General features: G+C 52.1%; 1 protein-coding gene across 1 annotated transcript in view; it reads left to right on the forward strand.

Annotated features, from left to right (window-relative positions):
• The first annotated feature begins 1,600 nt into the window (after positions 1–1,600).
• The window catches only part of Laptm5 (lysosomal protein transmembrane 5), a 54,838-nt gene continuing 35,857 nt past the window's right edge, over positions 1,601–20,581 (forward strand). The window contains exon 1 of the mRNA XM_087551449.1: positions 1,601–1,858. Within this exon, the coding sequence (XP_087407575.1) occupies positions 1,763–1,858 (96 nt within the window). The 5' untranslated portion in view covers positions 1,601–1,762. The remainder of the gene's footprint in view (positions 1,859–20,581) is intronic.

Below are 20,581 nucleotides of genomic sequence, written 5' to 3' on the forward strand. Positions count from 1 at the left end.
AACCAGCCAGCCAACCAGCCAACCAGCCAACCAACCAACCAACCAACCAGCCAGTCAACCAACCGACCAACCGACTGACCAGCCAGCCAGCCAGCCAGCCAGCCAGCCAACCAAATAACCAATCAGCCAACCAACCAACCAAATAACCAATTAACCAACCAACCAGCCAACCAAACAACCAACCAGCCAGCCAGCCAGCCAACCAGCCAGCCAACCAAATAACCAATCAGCCAACCAACCAACCAAATAACCAATTAACCAACCAACCAGCCAACCAAACAACCAACCAGCCAGCCAGCCAACCAGCCAGCCAACCAAATAACCAATCAGCCAGCCAACCAACCAAATAACCAATCAACCAACCAACCAACCAGCCAACCAAACAACCAACCGACTGACCAACCAACCAGCCAACCAAACAACCAACCAACCAGTCAATCAACCAACCAAACAAACAATAGGAAGTCTGGGTGCAGGGAGGGCTTGTACAAGGACAGATAAGTCTGGGAGGAACCAAGGACTGTGGACACGGAGTCTGCATGGCCTAGGCCACTTGGCTCTGGCTAGAAGTTACCAGGCCAGAAGGTAGCCTGGCCCTGCCAAATGTTTGAACTTTTCAAAGAGAAGCAGATAATTTGGATTTTTGATGTGAAATCTGATTTTTTTAAAAAAGTGTTGGCAACAATTTAAAAAGAAAAAAAAGAAACAAAGAGGTCTGTGTGGGCAAACAGAGGCCATTTGTGGCCTGCGTCTGGGCTTGTGGGCAGTGGCTTTGCAATCCATGGCATGCCCAGTCGCTACAGACCCCTTCCTGTCCAAGATGCTTCTTAGAAATGACTCTCACAGCTGAGTGATTGCTGTGTGTGAAGTCACTTAACCTCCGTCCCCTCCTCTCCCCCAAGTTCTCCTACGGTATAATATCCCATCTCTTTTGAGCAGCTGAGCAAGCAGAGATTCAGAGAGGTGACTTAACTTGTCCAGGGCCACACAGCACATAAATGGCAGACTAGGGGAAAAGGGAGACTCCCTGCTTTGAAGGTCATTTGTATAAACATTTCACCAACCTGCCACAAGACAGGCTTTGCTCAATTTTCTATCCTTCAGGACCCTGATCCTGGCTTTCTGGGGTTTCACGCACTCCTTGGCTGACTCATGCCTGATTGGACACCATCTTTAAAAAACGACTAAAGATTTCTTTTTAATCATGTAGAGGTATGCGTATGTCTTGGGAATATGCACTCAGATGTCCCTTCCAGCCTTCTGAAAGGGCAGTACTACACTCTTTTTTTTTTTTTTTTCGGAGCTGGGGACCGAAACCAGGGCCTTGCGCTTCCTAGGCAAGCGCTCTACCGCTGAGCTAAATCCCCAACCCAGTACTACACTCTTAACCTCAGAGCTACCTCTCCAGTCCTGGGCACAGCCTTGATCTGGAAGGATAAGGAGTCAGGTTGACCACCACCGCTGCTCCTCCCAGCATCCCTCAGTGCTGCAGGCTGTGTAGGAACTTGGGGTCGGACGAACAGAGGCTTGAGGAAGTAGCCTCCTCCTCCAACAGCCAATCATGGCTGTAAGCAGATGCCCCTCCCCTCTGAGGTTCTGCTGAGTGATTGTTTTGCTCTGGAGCACGCTTAAGGTCTTGGGGGTTCGGATAGACCCTAGGTCGGCAAAGCCACTGTGAACTTGTTACTTCCAGTGACGTGGAGAATTTCTCCAAAATGCGTGTCCCTGAGGGCACACCTCTCTAGCTCAGGTGCCTTGGACCATGTGTCTGCCCAGGCCACTGCATCTGGGCCCAGGAAGCTGCAATGGCCATATCCTCTTGCTGGCTCAGGTGTCTGCTGTGTGCACCATCGATGGGGTAGGTAGGCCAGAGACCACATGGGGATGCGTGTGTTTGGTGCTTGGATATTGAAAAGGCTTAAGGGTTTAAAAAGAATTGAGGGTTGATTTACTCACAGAAATGGCAGACGCACAATGTGATAGGGTTTTAGATTTGTAATAACCTGACTGTTACCGGGGTTCAGGGGCTCCCCCTGTCTCTGCCACTGATATCTCCTGGGCCGGCTTCTGTTTTATCCTCTATCCCGGTGGGGCTTCGCTTTTCCTTGATTTTGACCTTGATCCTGCACCAGGCGTTTATTACATCTGTGTGTTCAAGCAGCAGCCGCAGCAGGGAGATATTTGGAAGGACTTCCAGGCGGATGTTAGGAGAGTCTAGGACCCACGCCCTCAGGGAAGCTGTGAAGATGCTCCTTCTGATGGGAAGGTGGTAAAAATCAGTCATTAAAGCGGCCATTGCTTACGCTGTCCAGAGAAATGATTTTACTGAAGTGCCACCCGTCTGTGTACAGCTGGCACACTGATTCCCATCTTGTGGACAAACAGACCGAGCTCGGCTCAGAGAAGTCAAGGTCCCCAGGCTCATGGAGTGGTCAGGATTTGAACCCAGTTTTTTTTTTTTTTTTTCTTTTTTCGCAGCTGAGGACCGAACCCAGGGCCTTGCGCTTGCTAGGCAAGCGCTCTACCACTGAGCTAAATCCCCAACCCCGAACCCAGTTCTTCTATCTTCTTCCCATCTCTCCACTGTCCCTTTGCATCCATGGAGACCTCTTGCTGGGCTGGGACCCCACGCCTGAAGGCTGTCCTTGAATCATCCTCTGCTCCTTTAGGGAATCCATTCCACACGCAGGTGAGTGTCGCTGGTACCTCAGACACTCTCCAAATGGAGGATCTAAAGTGACCTCTCCTGAATGTGCCCCTGGAGCCCATCTGGCCCACCCCTTAGCTGAGGGCTGCATGACAGCCTCTCAATTAGTGCACGTCCACTGACCTGCTCCTCACCCTACAGTCTGAAGCCCGGTCACTCTCAGGGAGGTGGCTGTGGTACTATTTATTGTCCGTGCCATCCACTGTTTCAAAATAGTGGGCCCCGAGTCTAAAGAGGGGACACTGGGCTCTCATTTCTATGTTATCGACCCTTGTACACCTGTCACCATGGCCCAGTTAAGAGGTACTACGGTGCCACAGAGACAGGTTCTCAGGCACACAGGATGTGTCAGGCCAAGTCCATCTCTGCCATGCATTTGCTGTACGGTCTCAGGCAAGCCATTCTGCCTCTTGTGGCCTCAGGTTCTGTACCTATGAAGTAAGAACGATACGGACCTTATTAACCGGATTGTGGGAACTCAGAGAATGAAAGCGTCAATAACTGAGACCAGGTCAGAAGCGATGACATTGACCAAATGCTGTTACCCACTCAATATCTCCAGAAGACTATGGGGGTGGGGCACGGGGCACCCCCATTTTATAGAGGAGAAGGCTAAGGCTCAGAGGGACTCAACATCCTGCTCAGGGGCTTCCATTAGTGCTTGGTGTCGCTCCCAACCTGTGACTGACTCCACAGTTTAGAATGCTCAACCAGGTGAGTTGTCTACCTGCTTAGGGGTCGGCGTGGCCTGGGCCCCACATACAGATGCCTGCTGGAAATAACCAGCGGCGTGCTCTCCCAGCCTTGCATATCCGATACACAGTTGACTGTGTTAAATGGGATTAGTCCAGGAAATGAGATTACCGATGTCAGGCATCTTGGGGAACCACAGAATACTCTGGAAGCCTTGGGTTTTAGATCTTCCCACACGGTGGAGAAGGCGAACTGGCCGGTGAGTCAGGAGATCAGGGCTTGAATCCCGGTTCCATCATGAGCCTCTGCCAACTCTTCCCAGAGTCTCTAGTGATTAGAGCCAAACCCGCTGAGCAGCTGCTGTCCATTAGCACCCGTCAGGTTCTGTGCTAATTACAGACGGCTGGACTTGGAGGCCTTCTCCGTGGCTACTGTTTGCTATGTCATTCAGTGAAGGGATTCTGCGCTCCTCATCGGGAGACCCCTATAGGCATTCCCTCATAGAAGGAAGGGGTGGGAGGGGCCTCAGACCCGCACCTGACTACTCTGGCCCCGCCCCCTGGCCCCGCCCTGCCAGCCGTATAAATTCAGATTTAACTGTAGAGGCTCAGGAAGCACTGGCGTGTACAGACTTCAGAAGGCCGACTGAAGCAAAGAATTCATTTCTGTGGCCGTGAGGGAGGTGTCGTCTTGCGAGGCGGAGACTTTCCAGTGATATGGCTACTTTGGGGCTCCTAAGGCTCCTGTAAGTGAGCTCAGTAAAATCATTGATTCGCCAAGTTGGACTTTGGCGGACTCGTACGTACGTCTGGCATTGACGCTGTTGGGGAGGGGCAAGCATTTGCCTCCATTTTCCTGAGTAAGAGTTCACACCACAGGCTCCAGAAGCTCAGTTTGCAAGGCAGGAGGTTTCCACATATCGGCACATCAGAAGTGCCCATTGTGAAGTTAAACCAGCGTGCCTATCTCTCCTAGAAGGTTTCTGGATCCCCTCAGACTCAGGACTTTTTTTTTTTTTTTTTTTTGGTCTTGTTCCCCCAGCAAACCCTGATCTGTGTTCTGCCATGCTAGGTCAGGTCATTCTCTTTTCCTAAGTATGTAATGAACGAAGCCACACCACACTCCTTCCTGCACCGTTGAGGTGACCCCCACTGTGTGTATTCCTCCTATCCTGACTGTCTACTGCACAGATCAGTGTGACCCTTAACTCTTCCACTCATTTAGGGATGAGTGTGTGAGTTGTTCCCAGTTCTGGCTGTAAGCTGCTGGTAGGCGGAGGGGTAGCTCTTGAGACGGTTCCGTTAAATGCTTGCCACGCAGACATGGGGACCTGTGTTTGAGCCTCACGTAAAAGGGCTGGGTGTGGTGGTGTGGAGCGCTAATCCCAGTCCTGGGAACAAGATGGGGCTCTCTGGGGCTTACTGGATGGACAGCCTGACTGAGTCAATGAACCTGGGAAGAGACTCAGTCTCAAAACTCAAGGGGACTGGCTTCAGAGGAAGGACTTCCAGGCTCCACAGGTACATACACCTGCATGTGAATGTGTGCTTGACCCCACATCACAGCCCCCCATACAAACATTAATGCTGCTGGGAACATCATCCCCCTGTGATGCTTTGGGTGGTCAGGTGTCCCACTGTTTACCAGATAATTCTGCCCAGTTACTTCTGCTCCACAGGATGTAGCGGGTTCCTTTTCCCAGTTTTTTTTTTTTTTTTTTTTTTTTTTTTTTTTTTTTTTTTACAAAATTGCTTTTCAGACAGGCTCTCATTATACAGCCCAGGTCGGCTCCAAATCCAATATCTTCATGCCTCGGCCACCCGAGCATTGTGCTCACAGCTGTGGGTCATCATGCTTGACTAGAGCGTGTGGCTTCTCGTGGCCTAAGGTGGATGAGGGAAAGTCAGAGGAAGGAGAGGCTGACCACTGGGCTTCACTACCTGTGTGCTCGTTACGAGGGAGCAGAACAAGGGGCAGTCAGAGAGGACTTCAGAGAAACAGGTTTTGTTAATGTTACAGAGAGGGCTTCCTGTTAGCCAGTGCAACCTAAGGGTGGGATAGCTTTCTTCACGAAACAATCTCTCACGGTTGCTGGGGCGGCTGCTCTTGAGGCAGTGGCTCTACCAATCGATCTGCCTCCGAAGGCCCCTGGCTGTTGCTGTGTGATGGGGGCACTTGCCTTTAATCCCAGCATTCAGGGGCAGAGGCAGGTGGATTCCTGTGAGTTCAAGGCCAGTCTGGTCTACAGATCGAGTCCTGGTCAGCCAAGGCTGCACGGAGAAACCCTGTCTCAAAAAAAAAAAAAAAGAAAAAAGAAAAAAAAAAGAAAAAAAGAAAAAACCGAAACAAACAAACAAACAAACAAACTAAACAAAACAACAAAAAAGACCCCTGGCTGTTGAATACTGGGAATCCTCTGCACCACTGCAATGGTGGTCGAACAATAATCCTGTAAAATTCTATCCAGATGGATACAGGGTACCCCACAGACCACGTCTGCCCTCATCTCTGCTCTCGTTCCCCTCTGGCTCTATATTTAGGTTATCCCGTGTTCTACGACACAAAACTCATCAGTGAGCACCTTTGGCACTCATGGCTTTTGGGGTATAAATCCAGTTATGTATCCAGTCATGTGTCTTCTTACAGGAGGGGGAGGGGACAAAGGCTGCAGACCTCAGGTACTCAACCCATGCAATGTGACTTTCTAGAATGCTCATCCGGGAGCTCTCATCATTGATATGTGTAACTCCCACCTCCTCTCTGTGATGGTTTGTATACGCATGAGCCAGGGAGTGGCACTATTAGGAGTGAGGGCCTTGTTGGAGTGGATTTGTCACTGTGAGCATGGGACTTTTTTTTTTTTTTTTGGTTCTTTTTTTCGGAGCTGGGGATCGAACCCAGGGCCTTGCGCTTCCTAGGTAAGCGCTCTACCACTGAGCTAAATCCCCAGCCCCGAGCATGGGACTTTTAAGACCCTCATCCTAGCTTCCCGAACGTCAGTCTTCTCCTGCTTGCCTTCGGAACAGGATGTAGAGCTCTCAGCTCCTCCAGCACCATGCCGGTCTGGACCCTGCCACCTGACTTGCTGTTAATGGACTGAACCTCTGAACCCGTAAGCCAGCCACAATTCCATGTCGTCCTTTTAAACGCTGCCTTGGCCATAGTGTCTGTTCACAGCGGTGACACCCTCCTCCCTTGCTGGTGCTGGGTTTGCTCTGTCACGTTCTTCCACCATTTGCCAGGCACCTGTGACCTTGGCTCTGTGCGTACACTTGGGGACAGTACCCGGGAGTCACACTGCTGACACAGCAGCCATGTCGTACCAGGCCTCTTGGGCACTAAGCAGTCATGAGAGAGCCGCGTCGCTTTTATTTAAAATGAAGTGGATTCTAAACACCACTTAAAAACACATTAATAATGGTGTTGGTGTGTTATTCATCTTAGGAAAGTGACAGATGTTTCCCTCAGCGAATCGGTGATGGGGGAGTGTGAGGTAGGGAGCCAGGAGATTGATTAGTTCCTGTCAAGGGGCCCATTATGGTTGCCTGGTCACCTCCTTGCTCTGCCTGCCCCATCTGCCCCTGATACCCTCTAGGGTATGCTTATCTAGACAATCTTCCGCAAGGATTTGTGGGCTGCATGCTGGCCTGGGCTACTGTTGTCTTTATTTTGGGGTGAGTCCTCTGACTTTCCTTTGGGGTCACATCTGTCCCTTTCTCCAGCCCCATCCCAGCAGATACAGGGTTAGTCTTTGAGACTTCCCCAGAGGGCCAACTGCCTCCAGCTGAGGCAGTGTTTGCAGATGGATCCAGAGGTACTTGAGGCTGACCCTTCAGCATCCCGGTGATTCAAATCCAAACCCTTCCCTTAAAAAAGCAAAAAGAAAGTAGAAAACAAAACAAGGGCTGGAGAGATGGCTCAGTGGTTAAGAGCACTGACTGCTCTTCCAGAGGTCCTGAGTTCAATTCCCAGCAACCACATGGTGGCTCACAACCATCTGTAATGGGATCTGGTGTCCTCTTCTGGTGTGTCTGAAGTCAACGACAGTGTACTTATACAGAATAAATAAATAAATCTTAAAAAACAAAACAAAACAAAACCCACCAGACTCCCAAGTTAGTCCATGTGAATCGCCAGTTATCAGCAGAAATTCCAAATGACGTGTCATGGGGTCTAGACTAGGTAGGTCGTTTCTCTGTGGAGGCCTCAGTGTCCCCTCTGGGCTCTTCCTTCTTGGGAGAACTGTAGAATTCAAGCTTGGGGAGAGTCACACAGAGACAGGCAGTGGCTCAGCAGCCTTTCTAGAAGTCCCAGGGCACACCTTGTATCCACGGCCACCCAGGGCAGAGCGATACCACACTCAGGAGGAACACACCCCCATTCTGCTCTCTCTCAATGGCTCCCCAGTCCTCCAGGATTAAGTCTGAGTGAGGAGCTGGAGTGTAGCTGGGTTGGTGGGGTGCTCACAAAGGCAGCACGCACAAAACCCCGGGGTCCCTGGCACTGCGAGGGCCATTGTGGCTGTGTATGTCTAGAATCCCAGCACTTGGGAGGTGGAGGCAGGGGGATTCAAGGTTATTCTTGGCAACACAGCAGGTTCCTAAGGATACCTGAGACCCTGTCATATAAAACAACAACAGAGACAGAGGAAGGAATGGGTGTGCTTCACTGATGACCCTGGGACTCCTAAACTCAGGTAGTGTTCTCCTGGGCCTCAGAGGCAGGTAAGTTCTGATCCCTCTCCCGGGATCCCCTCCTCTCCCATCTGCCAGGCTTCACGGCTGAGACAGCACCCCGCTCAGACCCACACCGGATTTTGATGTTTGTTTGTTTTTGGCTCTGCTGTTTGATGGGACCTATTCCATGAGCTGTTCCTGATTGGAGCAGGAGAGATAGGGAGGTACCAATATCAGGGCCAGCCAGTGCTAAAGGCTGTGGGGAAATCAAGCAGGAAGGAGGGCGGACATGTTATGTTTGGAAGGCACTCTCTCTCTCTCTCTCTCTCTCTCTCTCTCTCTCTCTCTCTCTCTCTCTGAGAGAGAGGAAACAGTACACACCATTGAAAAAGGCAGGGCCGCAGATGCAAAGGCCCTGTGGTGGGGGTGAGTTCAGAATGCTCTGGGGAGTTGGACAGAGACGCCAGTGCCGGGGGATGGGGTGGGGGGGGGAGGACGGAGTTAGAGGAGGGAGAGGGGCTTCTATACAGCCTCATGGCTGCTCCCTGGCTTTTACACTGAAGGAGATGGGTCCAGGGCACAGGGGTTAAGGAGAGAGCCTGGACGGGACAAGAGAGACGTGTCATTAGAAATCTAGAGTGAAGCAGCAGGAAAAGCAGAGAGGTCTGCCAAGGGAAGCCATAGGTGAGGGCTTTGCCATGTGGGGTGGCAAGAAGGCAGGTAAAGTCAAAGACCTTCCCTGGAGGAGAGTCAAAGGCCAGGGAGGAGGAGGCACAGCAGATTGCTAAAGAGGGCCAGGAAGCTGAGCAAGCTCTAGGGAACTGCAGGGTCATCAGGACAGTTGTCCCCAGTGCCACCTGCAGTCAGCCAGCTGCCCATACCAGCTCAGGGCTTAGCTATGCACCCAGGAGCAGCAGGGCATGATGACTTTGACAAGAGCATCAGAGACAGGGCCTGAACCTCCAAAAGGAGACAGAAGCACTCCAGGCACCAGAGGTCAAGGGTCAGAATTAAGGGAGGTCTCTAGAGCCAAGTTTCAGGGACCAAGGGAAGTGGTTACCCTGCCCTTGTTACCAGATAGGGAAGTGCCGTGGGTGGGGAGTGGGATGGGATGGGGTTGTGTGTGCATGTGTGCGTGCGTGAGTGTGCATGTGCGTGTGTGTTCATGAGTGTGCATAGGGCACACTGGATCTGAGCCTGTCAACAGCTGACCGGAAGCTACTGGGGACTGTGAATACTCTTTATTTTCAAATGCCTTCAGGCTTCTGCAGAGAGGCCTTTGGGGGCCTTTGATCTGTGTGCACCCCTCCCACACCCCTTCCTGTTGTACCTTATCTTGGCCCCTCTGGCCTCCAGTAGAGTCACGGCCTCTGTCCCTGCTGCTTCTGATCTCTGCCAGGCTGCGTGGGCCCTCAGGGCTACCCAGCAGGAAGCTGGGTCAGTGGGCATATCCCAAGCAAAACCAGGCTTCTCTGGCCTGTGAGGTTCTTTGTTTGGGACAGCCTCTACAATTTCTTGATCTGGCCCAAGTGGGACAGGAAGTGATCTCTGGCACTCACCAGACAAAGGGCCTCTTGGAAGACAGGAAACGACCACTGGGGTTATCTGTCCAGGGACTCATGGACCATCTGAGAGACAGAGCTGGAGTCTGGGCTCCTGGGACACTACTGCTTTGTGGATGTTGCTATGATTACCGAAGGCTTTTTCCTCCAACTCTGGCTGGGTCCTCCAGGAGCCATGTCAGCTTGTCCCCACCTCGCCCCCAGGAAGTCCTGGGCCCCTTTTCTGAGGAGGCTTCTCTTCCTGAGCCCTTCTGCTAGTCTTGTGTGTGTGTGTGTGTGTGTGTGTGTGTGTGTGTGTGTGTGTGCGCACGCATGCACACACACACACACATGAGCATGTGTTCAACAACATTCTTCCCCTCCCCACTCCCAGAATCCAGAGATGACCGCAGCTCAGGTGATGACACCCTCTTAGACACCTAGACATTTACGATGGATTTAGGAGCTTCTCAGAGAGATGGCCCAGTACCTGGAGGGTTTTTTCAACCCTCTCCATATAAGGGAAGGATCCCCAATGTTGGGATGTCCATCTATGCAGGTGGGAGGAGAGGGAACATGAAATGTTGGGGTGTGGGGGGTCAGCTCCCGTGTGCCCAGTGGGCCAGTTGCTGGAGTCCCTTGGGCTTGGCTCTCCGGTAAAAGTCTTCGAGTCAGTGATTATTCTTAGCTTCTCCTCTGTTCAGAGCCTCCATCCAGTTTTCCTTTTTTGGGCAGGAAGAGGGTACCAGATCATGGTGTCTCCTTTTCTCCTCTCCTAAGACCAGTTGAGTAAGCCATGTGTGTGTTCTTAGTCCTGGATGGGAGACCTGGGGTCTTCTGTACTTTGCCAGCCTCCTTCAATGTGGGTGTGCGGTAACCATGTCTTAGATGTAGAAATGGATGAACCCCGTGGCTTATCATTGCACACTAACAAACTCTCACCCAAATCACACCACTCCTAGTCCAAAAAGGGCCAAAAGGCAGATCTCAGCTGCTTCCAGAAATGGCCACAGGCACCCACTAGACAGTCCATTCTCCACGGACCCACCGTGGGCTGACCCTGCCTGATAAGGACCCTGTTCCCTAATCAATGACCTCCAGTAGGGCTGTGAGCCATGACCACAACTATGTCATGGTTTCTCAATATGCTTTCCCCATGGGGGAAGGGGCTTCTGGGCAACCACCTTGGAGCCTGACATGCTCACGAGGGATTCAGACAACCTTGGCTGCTCTATCTCCAACGTATGCCTCAGTTTCCCCATACCCCGGCGGCTTTCGGTAGGCACGGGTGCTGCTGTCTGTCCCCTTCTTGGTCTCTCTGCCTTCCTTCACATTGGCTTCCATCTTGGCTGAGCTCCCTGGGGGCTAGAGGAAAGAACAGATGTAGGCGTGCATGCTGTGTCTCGTTTCAGCTGTGTCTGGGTGCCATCAGCTCCCGGGCCCCCGCTTCTAGAACAAGGGCTCCAGTTCTAAGCACCTGCCTAGTTTGACAGCCCACATTACCGGGGAGGATGCTTCTCTAACCACTGTTTAGAAGCAGAAACCTGCTGCCCTCTGGTGGTTGTTCTTTGGTACTGCCCTGTCCTGGCCCCGTGGCCAAATTCTCCAGGTCGGAGAAACCCTGTTTTCTTTCCTTGCTTCGGGGAAAATAGGCTGAAGTGAGGTCGTTACAGCTCCTGCAAGCCTGCTGTTACCCCTGCTCCTCCCAAGCCAAGGCCCTAGTTGAAGCTTCCTTTCTTGTTTGGTGGGAACCTTTGTCTCTGGGAACTGGGCATGTTCATTCCTATACCGCGAGTGAGAAGGCTAAGCCTTGAGAGCCCACACTGATGGGTGGGACCTGCCCAGCCTCCTTCTGTTCTGGTATATGTCGTCAACTTGACAGAATCTGGAATTGTCTGGGCGATGGACTTCTGGGTCTCTGAGTGTGGGGAATTATCTTGATTATGTTAATGAGGGAAAACTCATTTTTAATTATGGGCGGAGCTACTGGAAGGGCGGGAACCCTGAACTGTATAAAACAGAGAAAGCAAGTTAAACACTGGCATATATGTGTTCATTCCTGGCTCTCTGCCTCTTGACTGAGGACGTGATGTGACTTTTCTGCCTTGAGGGTCTGTAAGCTGGAAATATGAGCTAAATACTACCTTTCTCCCTCAGTGTGCGTTTGTCTGAGTATTTTATCATAGCAACAGGGAAAGACTTGAAGACACTGTCCTCTAGAGACTCTCCAAGTCAGGTGTGGTGGCTCACACCTTTAATCGCAGCATTCAGGAGGCAGAGACAGGTGGATCTCTGTAAGTTTGAGGCTAACCTGGTCTATAAAAGCGAGTCCAGGACTCCAAGACAGTCAGAGCTACTCATAACTGGGAAACCCTGTCTAGACTCCTCTCCCTACCAAAAACAAAACCAAAACCACCACCAACAACAACAATAACAAAACCTTCCCAGGGTCTCTGGCTCCACGGGAAGGTAAATCACAGTTCTGCTAGGAAAACCCTTTGGGTTTTTTTGTTTTGTTTTGTTTTGTTTTGTTTTAGAAGAATGCTACTAGTCTGAGTTCAAAACTTCCCCCAGCCCCTTCAAATTGGGGTCTCTTGTAGTCCAGGTTGCCCTTAAACTCAATATGTAGCAGAGATTAATCTCTTGCTCTCTCCTGAGTGCTGTAGACACCATTCCCAGTTTCCCAGTTTATGTGGTTCTGGGGATTGGACACAGAGCTTGGTGTGATGCGAGTCCTAATGACTTCTCTATTGCTGTGGTGAAGCCTGTACCAAAAGCAGCATGGGTAGGAAAGGGTTAATTTGGTTTACAAATCACAGTCCACCAGCGAAGGAATCCAAGGCAGGAAGCTCAAGGGAGGAACTTGGAGGCAGGAACTGAAGCACAGACCATGGAGGAGTGTGGCTCACTGGCTTGCTCTCCATGGATCGCTTTGTTAACTTTCCTTACGCACTGCCTAGGGATGGTGCCACCCACAGTGGACTCAGTGTCCTACATCTATCAGCAATCAGGAAAATGTCTCCCAGACTTGCCCCAGGTTCCCAGGCCCCCAGCACCCCAGGTCCCTAGGCTCCTAGGTTCCCAGGCCCCCAGGTCTCCAGACCCCCAGATCCCTGGGGATGTTTTACTTATTTTTAGTTTAAAAAAATGGTGATAATAGATGTAAAACCTGAGATTGACCATTTATCTGTCTTTCACGCATAGTTGAGCAGCATCAAGCATGCTCTCATCATTGGGAGAATGTCACCGGTCTGCATCCTCAGAGTACTTCACACCCTCCTCACCTCCCAACAGCCATCTTCTCTTCTGTGTCTTTGTGAGTGTCCACTCTGGGAACTTCATGACTGGAGCTGCAATAGTGCATTTCATTTGCTTAAACCTCGAGGCCTATCTGTGTTGTAAGTAGATGCCAGAACCTCCTCTGTGTGTGTGTGTGTGTGTGTGTGTGTGTGTGTGTGTGTGTATGAGCACATGGGTGCATGTAGAAGCCAGAGGGAGATGTCTACAGCCCTCCATCTCTTTATCTTTTATGATCCTGCAATGTTCATGCATTTTATCTTCTTAATAATTTTAAAATTTTAGCTAAAATATTATTCCATCATTTCTCTCCTCTCTTTCCTCCCTCCAGCTCCTCAGATTCATGGTTTTCCCCTTTGATTATTACTGTTACATGTATGTATTATTATGTAACCACAGTCTGATGGGTCTGCTTAACGTTGCTCGTGTGTATACGATTTCAGGCTGGGCAACTGGGATAGTATAACCAATTAGAGGGCTCATCGTTGGGGAGGAGTCATTTTCCTATCGCAGCAGTTTTGCTCAGAATTCTTCGTCTGGGGATGGGGCCCTGTGAGATTTCCCTTCCATGTCAATGTGTCTACCGGCATTGTCACTGTTTGGGTCTTGCTTCGGTAGCCATGTTGGTGAGGTACCCTGGGTGTAACTGCCCTGCCATTTCTAGGAGACGCAATCTCACGGCATATTTCCTCGCTGTCCGGCTCTTCCAGTCTTTCTGCCATCTTCTGAGGTGCAGACATTGTGTTGTTCTCTGTTGTTTGGCCACTTGGTTTTCTGTTCTCGTCTCCATTTGCTCCCAAGAGCTTCTTTACCGGGAGATGGCTCGGAGCCTCCATATTTGATTTTGAGATAGAGATGCTCACTGCCCACGGAGTTCACTGATTGGCTAGAAGAGCTGGCCCAGGAGCCCCTGGGATCTTCTTGGTCCCACTCTTTAGAGCCAGGATTATAGGAGCCTCTAGTTTGGCCTTTTTTACGTGGGTTCCAGGGATCCAAGCACCTTACCGACCGAGCCACCTCCCCGTTCCTGCTTTCTTGATTTTTTTTTTTTTTGCTTTCTTGATTTTTATGACCTAATAACCACCCCTATGCCCGTGTCTGTACCCATCCTGTTAGTTCGTCTGTCGTTCAACCGAGACTGTGCGGTTCCCACACCTGGAGCTATTGTGAATAACGCTCGCCTAAGCCCAGGGCTTGAACAAAAGCAGTCAAGCTCCCGGTTCTGCTTCCCTTGGGTGTGTCCTGGGAAAGGACCTTCTGGTAATGTCTGTGTTTATGTTTCTGAGGCTCACCAGCAGCTGTGCCAGCACACGCTCCTGCCAGCCACATGCACGTCACCGCATGCTCCTGTCTCCGTTTTCTTCTTCGTTCTCTGCTTCTTAAAAAAAAATCACAACGCAGTAGTCATCCTAATGGATGGGACGTAGAGTCGTATTCTGGTTTTGTGCACATTTCCCAGTGATTAATGAGGGTGCATGTTTTCTCAAGAGCATAGTGATTTTTGTCACTGTTCTAAAAATTAACATCTATTCTTCCCTGCAAGCATCACCACCACCACCATCACTACCACCACCACCACCACCACGACCACCACCACCACCACCACGACCACCACCACAACCTTGCCTTTCCCTAGGATGTATCAGGTACCTGGGTGAGGTTCCCTATATGGCCAGCAGGGGGAGGACTTGAGCTGGTTTTGGAAGGCCAGCATACTGTTTCAACCATGGTCTTGTACCACAGGGGTGGGGTCTGAAGCACACGGTACAGCTGGTGAGTGGTGGGGTTGGGGTTGGAACTGCGTGTGTGTGTGTGTGTGTGTGTGTGTGTGTGTGTGTGTGTGTGTGTGTCTCCAGGGTTTTGTGGTTTTGTGTAGCCTTGGCTGGCCTCAAACTCGTCTATAGCTGAAGATGATTCTGAACGCCTGACCCTCCCGCTTCCACATCCGAACGCTGGAGTTATAGGTGTGCACCACTGTGGCTCACTACTCCAGGCTTTCAATTCGCCTGAAGGGAGGTGACAGTTAGCAGAAGCAGGAGGGGACCAGCTATGGCAGACAAATGAAAAGCTGGTCCCATGGCCACACAGTCAGTGATTACAAAGTACCAGCCTGGGGCTTGCACATAGTAGGCCTAGCGCTGGAAAACCGGGACAGGCAGTTTTGTCCCCAAGGAGCCTGTGGTGCTTGCCAGGTGAGAGCTGGGAGAGGCTGTGGGTGTACCCCTACTCAGCCCCCTGATAAAAGCCCTCAGTGTGAGGGAGTCCCTGTGAGGGACATGGGGATGGAGGAGAGGCCCTTTGAGGGGTGTGGGGATGCAGGAGGGTCCTGTGAGGGGATATGGGAATGAATGGGGCCCCTATGGGGGGTTGGGAATGAAGAGGGCCCCTGTTAGGGGTGTGGGGATGGAGCCCCGCTATCCACACCATGCTGTTGGCTGATGTTATCTTTGGAGCTGGGCTCCTGGGTTCATCTCTCAGGGTCTGAGATGGGCAGGTCTGGGTACACAAACACCAGGCACACTGGAGGCTGGGAACAAGGCTTTCCCTTAGCAGTTTGTACAAGGCTTCCAAAAACAAGAGCGTGAATTCCTGCCTCCTGCTGTAGCTACTAATTTATGTTAATCAGATGCATGAAACCCCAAGTCCCAGCGGCACCTGGGCTTAGCTGGGCTTAGGGAGGATGGAGCTGGCTTTGAAGAGAAGATAAGTGGCCCTGTGTTTCTGAGGTGGCTCTGCTGGCCTTTACCGGCCCTAGGGCATGGGTTCTGCTTCCCATGAACCTTTGCGGTGTGAGGCCATGACAGGGGGCTCTTCCCTAGTACCCAGATACTGAGGAAGAGTGAGGGGGCTGCTCTGTTGTCTGGTAGCAAAGGGTAAGGTGACCAACTAGAGGACATGTCCTAGTCAGGTTATGGACCCTCATGAGTTCACAGACTCCCCTCCCTGGCCACCTCAGAGGCATAGAAAAGAAAGGGAAGCGCGTGGGGGCAGCTTCCATGACAGGTAGCTGGGGCCGAGCACCTGCACTGGTCACTTAGCTGCTGGAGGACAAAGTGTCTTAACCTCTGTGCTCCGTCTCCTTCCATGAACTGGGGACACTGACTGCTTCCTGTCACAGGATTCAGGACACTGAAGGATGTGCCCTGTGTGGGGAAAGAGCACTTTGGAAGCGGCTGTAACCCAGTAGCAGCCGAGAGGTGAATCTAGAGTCTGGACTCCTGTTTGAACTAAAACTTCTTCTCTGACTCCTTCCAACCTGATGAGATTCTCCAGGACCCTCCCTTTGCAGTGAGACCTCAGTCTCTTTGCAGGCTCCCCCCCCCCCCCCCCGTCTCTCTGGTCATGGGGCCCAGGGTGACCTTCATGCTGTGAGGGAGATATGAGTGTGTGTAGTATATGTATATGGATGGCACGCATATGTGCTGTGTAGAGTTTACGTGTTATGTGTACATGTGCATGGAGAGAGAGAGAGAGAGAGAGAGAGAGAGAGAGAGAGAGAGAGAGAGAGTGTGTGTGTGTGTGTGTGTGTGTGTGTGTGTGTGACTCTATCTGCACAGTGGCGATGGCAGCCTGGTTCCTATTTCCTCAATTTCTTTGGGTGGGCTCTGCTTCTTTTTTCTATTTGTCTCTTCTGCATGCTCAAAGCCCTGGGGCCCATGCCACATTCCGTTTTTTAATTGCCTGGGTCACTCCTTGGACATTCTCAGCTGCCTCTACTCATTCATTCTGGAAGTGGCTTACTTTCCTCTTTCTCTCTCCTTCATGGATCTGGAGCACTCTCTTCCTGTTTCCTGGAGCACTCATCCACTTCTCCTGGAGTGCTCTCCTTCCAGTTTCTTGGAGTATTCTCTCTTATCTGGAACATTCACCTTCCTCTCCTGGAACACTCACCCTCCTCTCCTGGAGCACTCACCCTCCTCTCCTGGAGCACTCACCCTCCTCTCCTGGCACACTCACCCTCCTCTCCTGGAGCACTCACCCTCCTCTCCTGGAGCACTCACCCTCCTCTCCTGGCACACCCACCCTCCTCTCCTGGCACACTCACCCTCCTCTCCTGGCACACCCACCCTCCTCTCCTGGCACACTCACCCTCCTCTCCTGGAGCACTCACCCTCCTCTCCTGGAGCACTCACCCTCCTCTCCTGGAGCACCCACCCTCCTCTCCTGGAGCACTCACCCTCCTCTCCTGGAGCACCCACCCTCATCTCCTGGAGCACTCACCCTCCTCTCCTGGCACACCCACCCTCCTCTCCTGGAGCACTCACCCTCCTCTCCTGGAGCACTCACCCTCCTCTCCTGGAGCACTCACCCTCCTCTCCTGGAGCACCCACCCTCCTCTCCTGGCACACCCACCCTCCTCTCCTGGCACACCCACCCTCCTCTCCTGGCACACCCACCCTCCTCTCCTGGAGCACTCACCCTCCTCTCCTGGAGCACCCACCCTCATCTCCTGGAGCACTCACCCTCCTCTCCTGGCACACCCACCCTCCTCTCCTGGAGCACTCACCCTCCTCTCCTGGAGCACTCACCCTCCTCTCCTGGAGCACTCACCCTCCTCTCCTGGAGCACCCACCCTCCTCTCCTGGCACACCCACCCTCCTCTCCTGGCACACCCACCCTCCTCTCCTGGCACACCCACCCTCCTCTCCTGGCACACCCACCCTCCTCTCCTGGAGCACCCACCCTCCTCTCCTGGAGCACTCACCCTCCTCTCCTGGAGCACTCACCCTCCTCTCCTGGAGCACTCACCCTCCTCTCCTGGCACACCCACCCTCCTCTCCTGGCACACCCACCCTCCTCTCCTGGCACACCCACCCTCCTCTCCTGGCACACCCACCCTCCTCTCCTGGAGCACTCACCCTCCTCTCCTGGAGCACCCACCCTCATCTCCTGGCACACCCACCCTCCTCTCCTGGAGCACTCACCCTCCTCTCCTGGAGCACTCACCCTCCTCTCCTGGAGCACTCACCCTCCTCTCCTGGAGCACCCACCCTCCTCTCCTGGCACACCCACCCTCCTCTCCTGGCACACCCACCCTCCTCTCCTGGCACACCCACCCTCCTCTCCTGGCACACCCACCCTCCTCTCCTGGAGCACTCACCCTCCTCTCCTGGAGCACTCACCCTCCTCTCCTGGCACACCCACCCTCCTCTCCTGGAGCACTCACCCTCCTCTCCTGGAGCACTCATCCTCCTCTCCTAGAACACTCTCACATTATCTTCCAGAATACTCTTCCTCATCCCCTGAAGTACTGTCCCTCCCTCATTCCCTGGAACATTCACCTCCTCCTATCTCCTTGTGCACTGTCCCTTCCTCACCCCCTAGGGTACTTTCCTTCCCCACCTCCTGGAGCACTTCTCTCTCTTAGCTCTTGGAACACTGTCTCTTCCTCATCCCCTGGGCACTGCCCCTCATGTTCTTTTTATCACTGATTTGCAACCTTGACTGATCTGAGGCCAGGCTGCTGGGGTGGACAGCCTGGTGTTCTGTCATAATAGTTACCACAGGTGTGAGTCCTTGCACAAGAAATGACCACTGAGTCTCCTCAGACAGGAGGAGGATGCTGTGAGGAGCTGAGAAGCTCAGGAAGGTGGAGAAACAGTGTCACCCTTCAGGGACTGTGCCTGCCCTTACGGAACCAAAGCCTGAGGCCAAAGCCACAGTGGCCTTCTTCTTCTTGTTGTTTGTTACAACTACTGGGTGCATGAGGAATCCCAGAAACACAGGCCTGGCTTCCTTCACATCAGAGATGGCCTTGGGACTAAATCTCACACTTGGGAAGAATTAATTTAAATTTTCCATGGAGGGTTGCTGTCAGCTCTGGTCTCTGAGTTATTTTAGGACACCCTGGCTAGGGCACCATGCCCTCCTCTAAATAAATCAACCCCAATAAGTCATTTAAGAGCCCCCCTCCTTCTTACAGCCTCTGTGGCTGGCAGGGTCCAGGCCTAGCATGAAACCTGTATTCCCTGGGTCCTATGGGTGGGGCATAAGTGTCTCAGCTGGCTCACGGCACTGTGGTCTCTGGGTTGAGCTTGGGGCACTTGTAGTCAACATAAACAGCCGTGTGACACTTAAGGCCTCCAGAGCAGTGCTCAACAGGACCTGTGACACAGCCCGAGACCAGGAAGAAAACCACTTTCCTGTCACCTGCTCACTCACACATAGCCCATGTGACCTGGCAGAAGAACTCTGAATTTTCCACTGAGCTGTACTTCAGCCCATGTAGGGCTGGGTTGTAGGGTTGGCAGCAGAGCAGAGTCCAGGTCCCTGAGCACTCTCCCTGCACCCTACCCCACTGCTCTGTGTCCCCCCTACCCCTACAAGAGTCCATTTGCTGGTTCCCTGTGAGTCACGCTACCTGTGGCTTGGCATTCCTGTCTCCACAGCAGACTTGATCTAAGAGAGAAGCTCCCTCTCCTGATAAGGCATTGTCTGGGTATAGGTGTGTGTGTGTGTGTGTGTGTGTGTGTGTGTGTGTGTGTGTATGTGTGTGTGTGTGTGTGATATACAGAGAGGTTCTGATGGCACACAAGGCTAAAAGCTCCTCTCTCCCCCAACACACACAGCAAGAATCGGGCAGGAAGAAGAAGATACAAACTTTGCTCACATAGGTTATGGGTACCACCGTATGGGTTGCTGCTTTTGGCTTTACTCCTTTTGTGGTACAACCAGTGTCAACTCCATTTGCAAACCTGCTGTGGCAGGGGAGGCCTTTTATTTTCTGTTTCCTTTCTGGGTTTGACACTTCAGTTTGAGCTCAGGGTCTCATGCATGCTAAGCAAATGCTTTACCACTGAGCTCTATCCTAGCCTTGCTTCCTAAAAATACTGTTTTATTTTATTTATTCGTTGTGTGTGTGTGTGTGTGTGTGTGTGTGTGTGTGTGTGTGTGTGTGTGAAATTTTGGGAGTTAGTTATCTAGTTTTACTATGGGATCTGGGCTTCAAACTCAGATCACCAGGTCAGCACAAAACGTGTTTACTCTCCTGGCCGTACCCTGCCTCCAGCCCCTGTTAATTTCGAGACAGGGCCTCAGTAAGTTGCCCAATCTTTTCCTGAATTTGTAATGCTCGTGCCTCAGTCTCTGGAGCAGTGGGGATCACAGGCCCGTGGCTCTCTAGGTTTGGCTAAGGAAGGGCTCTGTCTCCTTAGTGTTCTCTGTCATTCTTGTCTAGCTGTCTGCTTTGATGATGCGTGGACTGGGGCCAACAGCCAGGTGGGGAGAGAGGAGAAACCAGAAATCCAGGAGGAGGCAGCATTGGGAAGCATCTTACCACATTGTCCTAATAAAGAACAGAAGTAACAGTGTAGCCTGCCTGCGTTCTCCATACTGAGGCAGGGGCATCAGGACTAAGGGCCGTTCTCTGATAGGCAGTGCGGTTGAGGCCAGCTGGAGCTATAAAGGCTGTCCCAGGCAGGGCAAGCCCACCCCCAACTCCCCACACCAAAGCACCGGAGAAAACAATCATCTAGACCTTTGGGCTGGGCAGGGTGGCGCACATCTTTAATCCCAGCACTCAGAAGGCAGAGGCAAGAGGTTCTCTGTGTGCTCAAAGCCAGCCTGGTCTGCACAGTGAGTTGTAGGACAGCCAGGGCTACGTAGAGAGACCCCGCCACAGACAAACATACGACAAACAAAAATGAATGAACGAATGAAAATAAATA

The sequence above is a fragment of the Rattus norvegicus genome, chromosome 5, assembly GCF_021556685.1.
Source record: "Rattus norvegicus strain SHRSP/BbbUtx chromosome 5, alternate assembly SHRSP_T2T, whole genome shotgun sequence".
In the NCBI taxonomy this organism is placed as follows: Eukaryota; Metazoa; Chordata; class Mammalia; order Rodentia; family Muridae; genus Rattus; species Rattus norvegicus.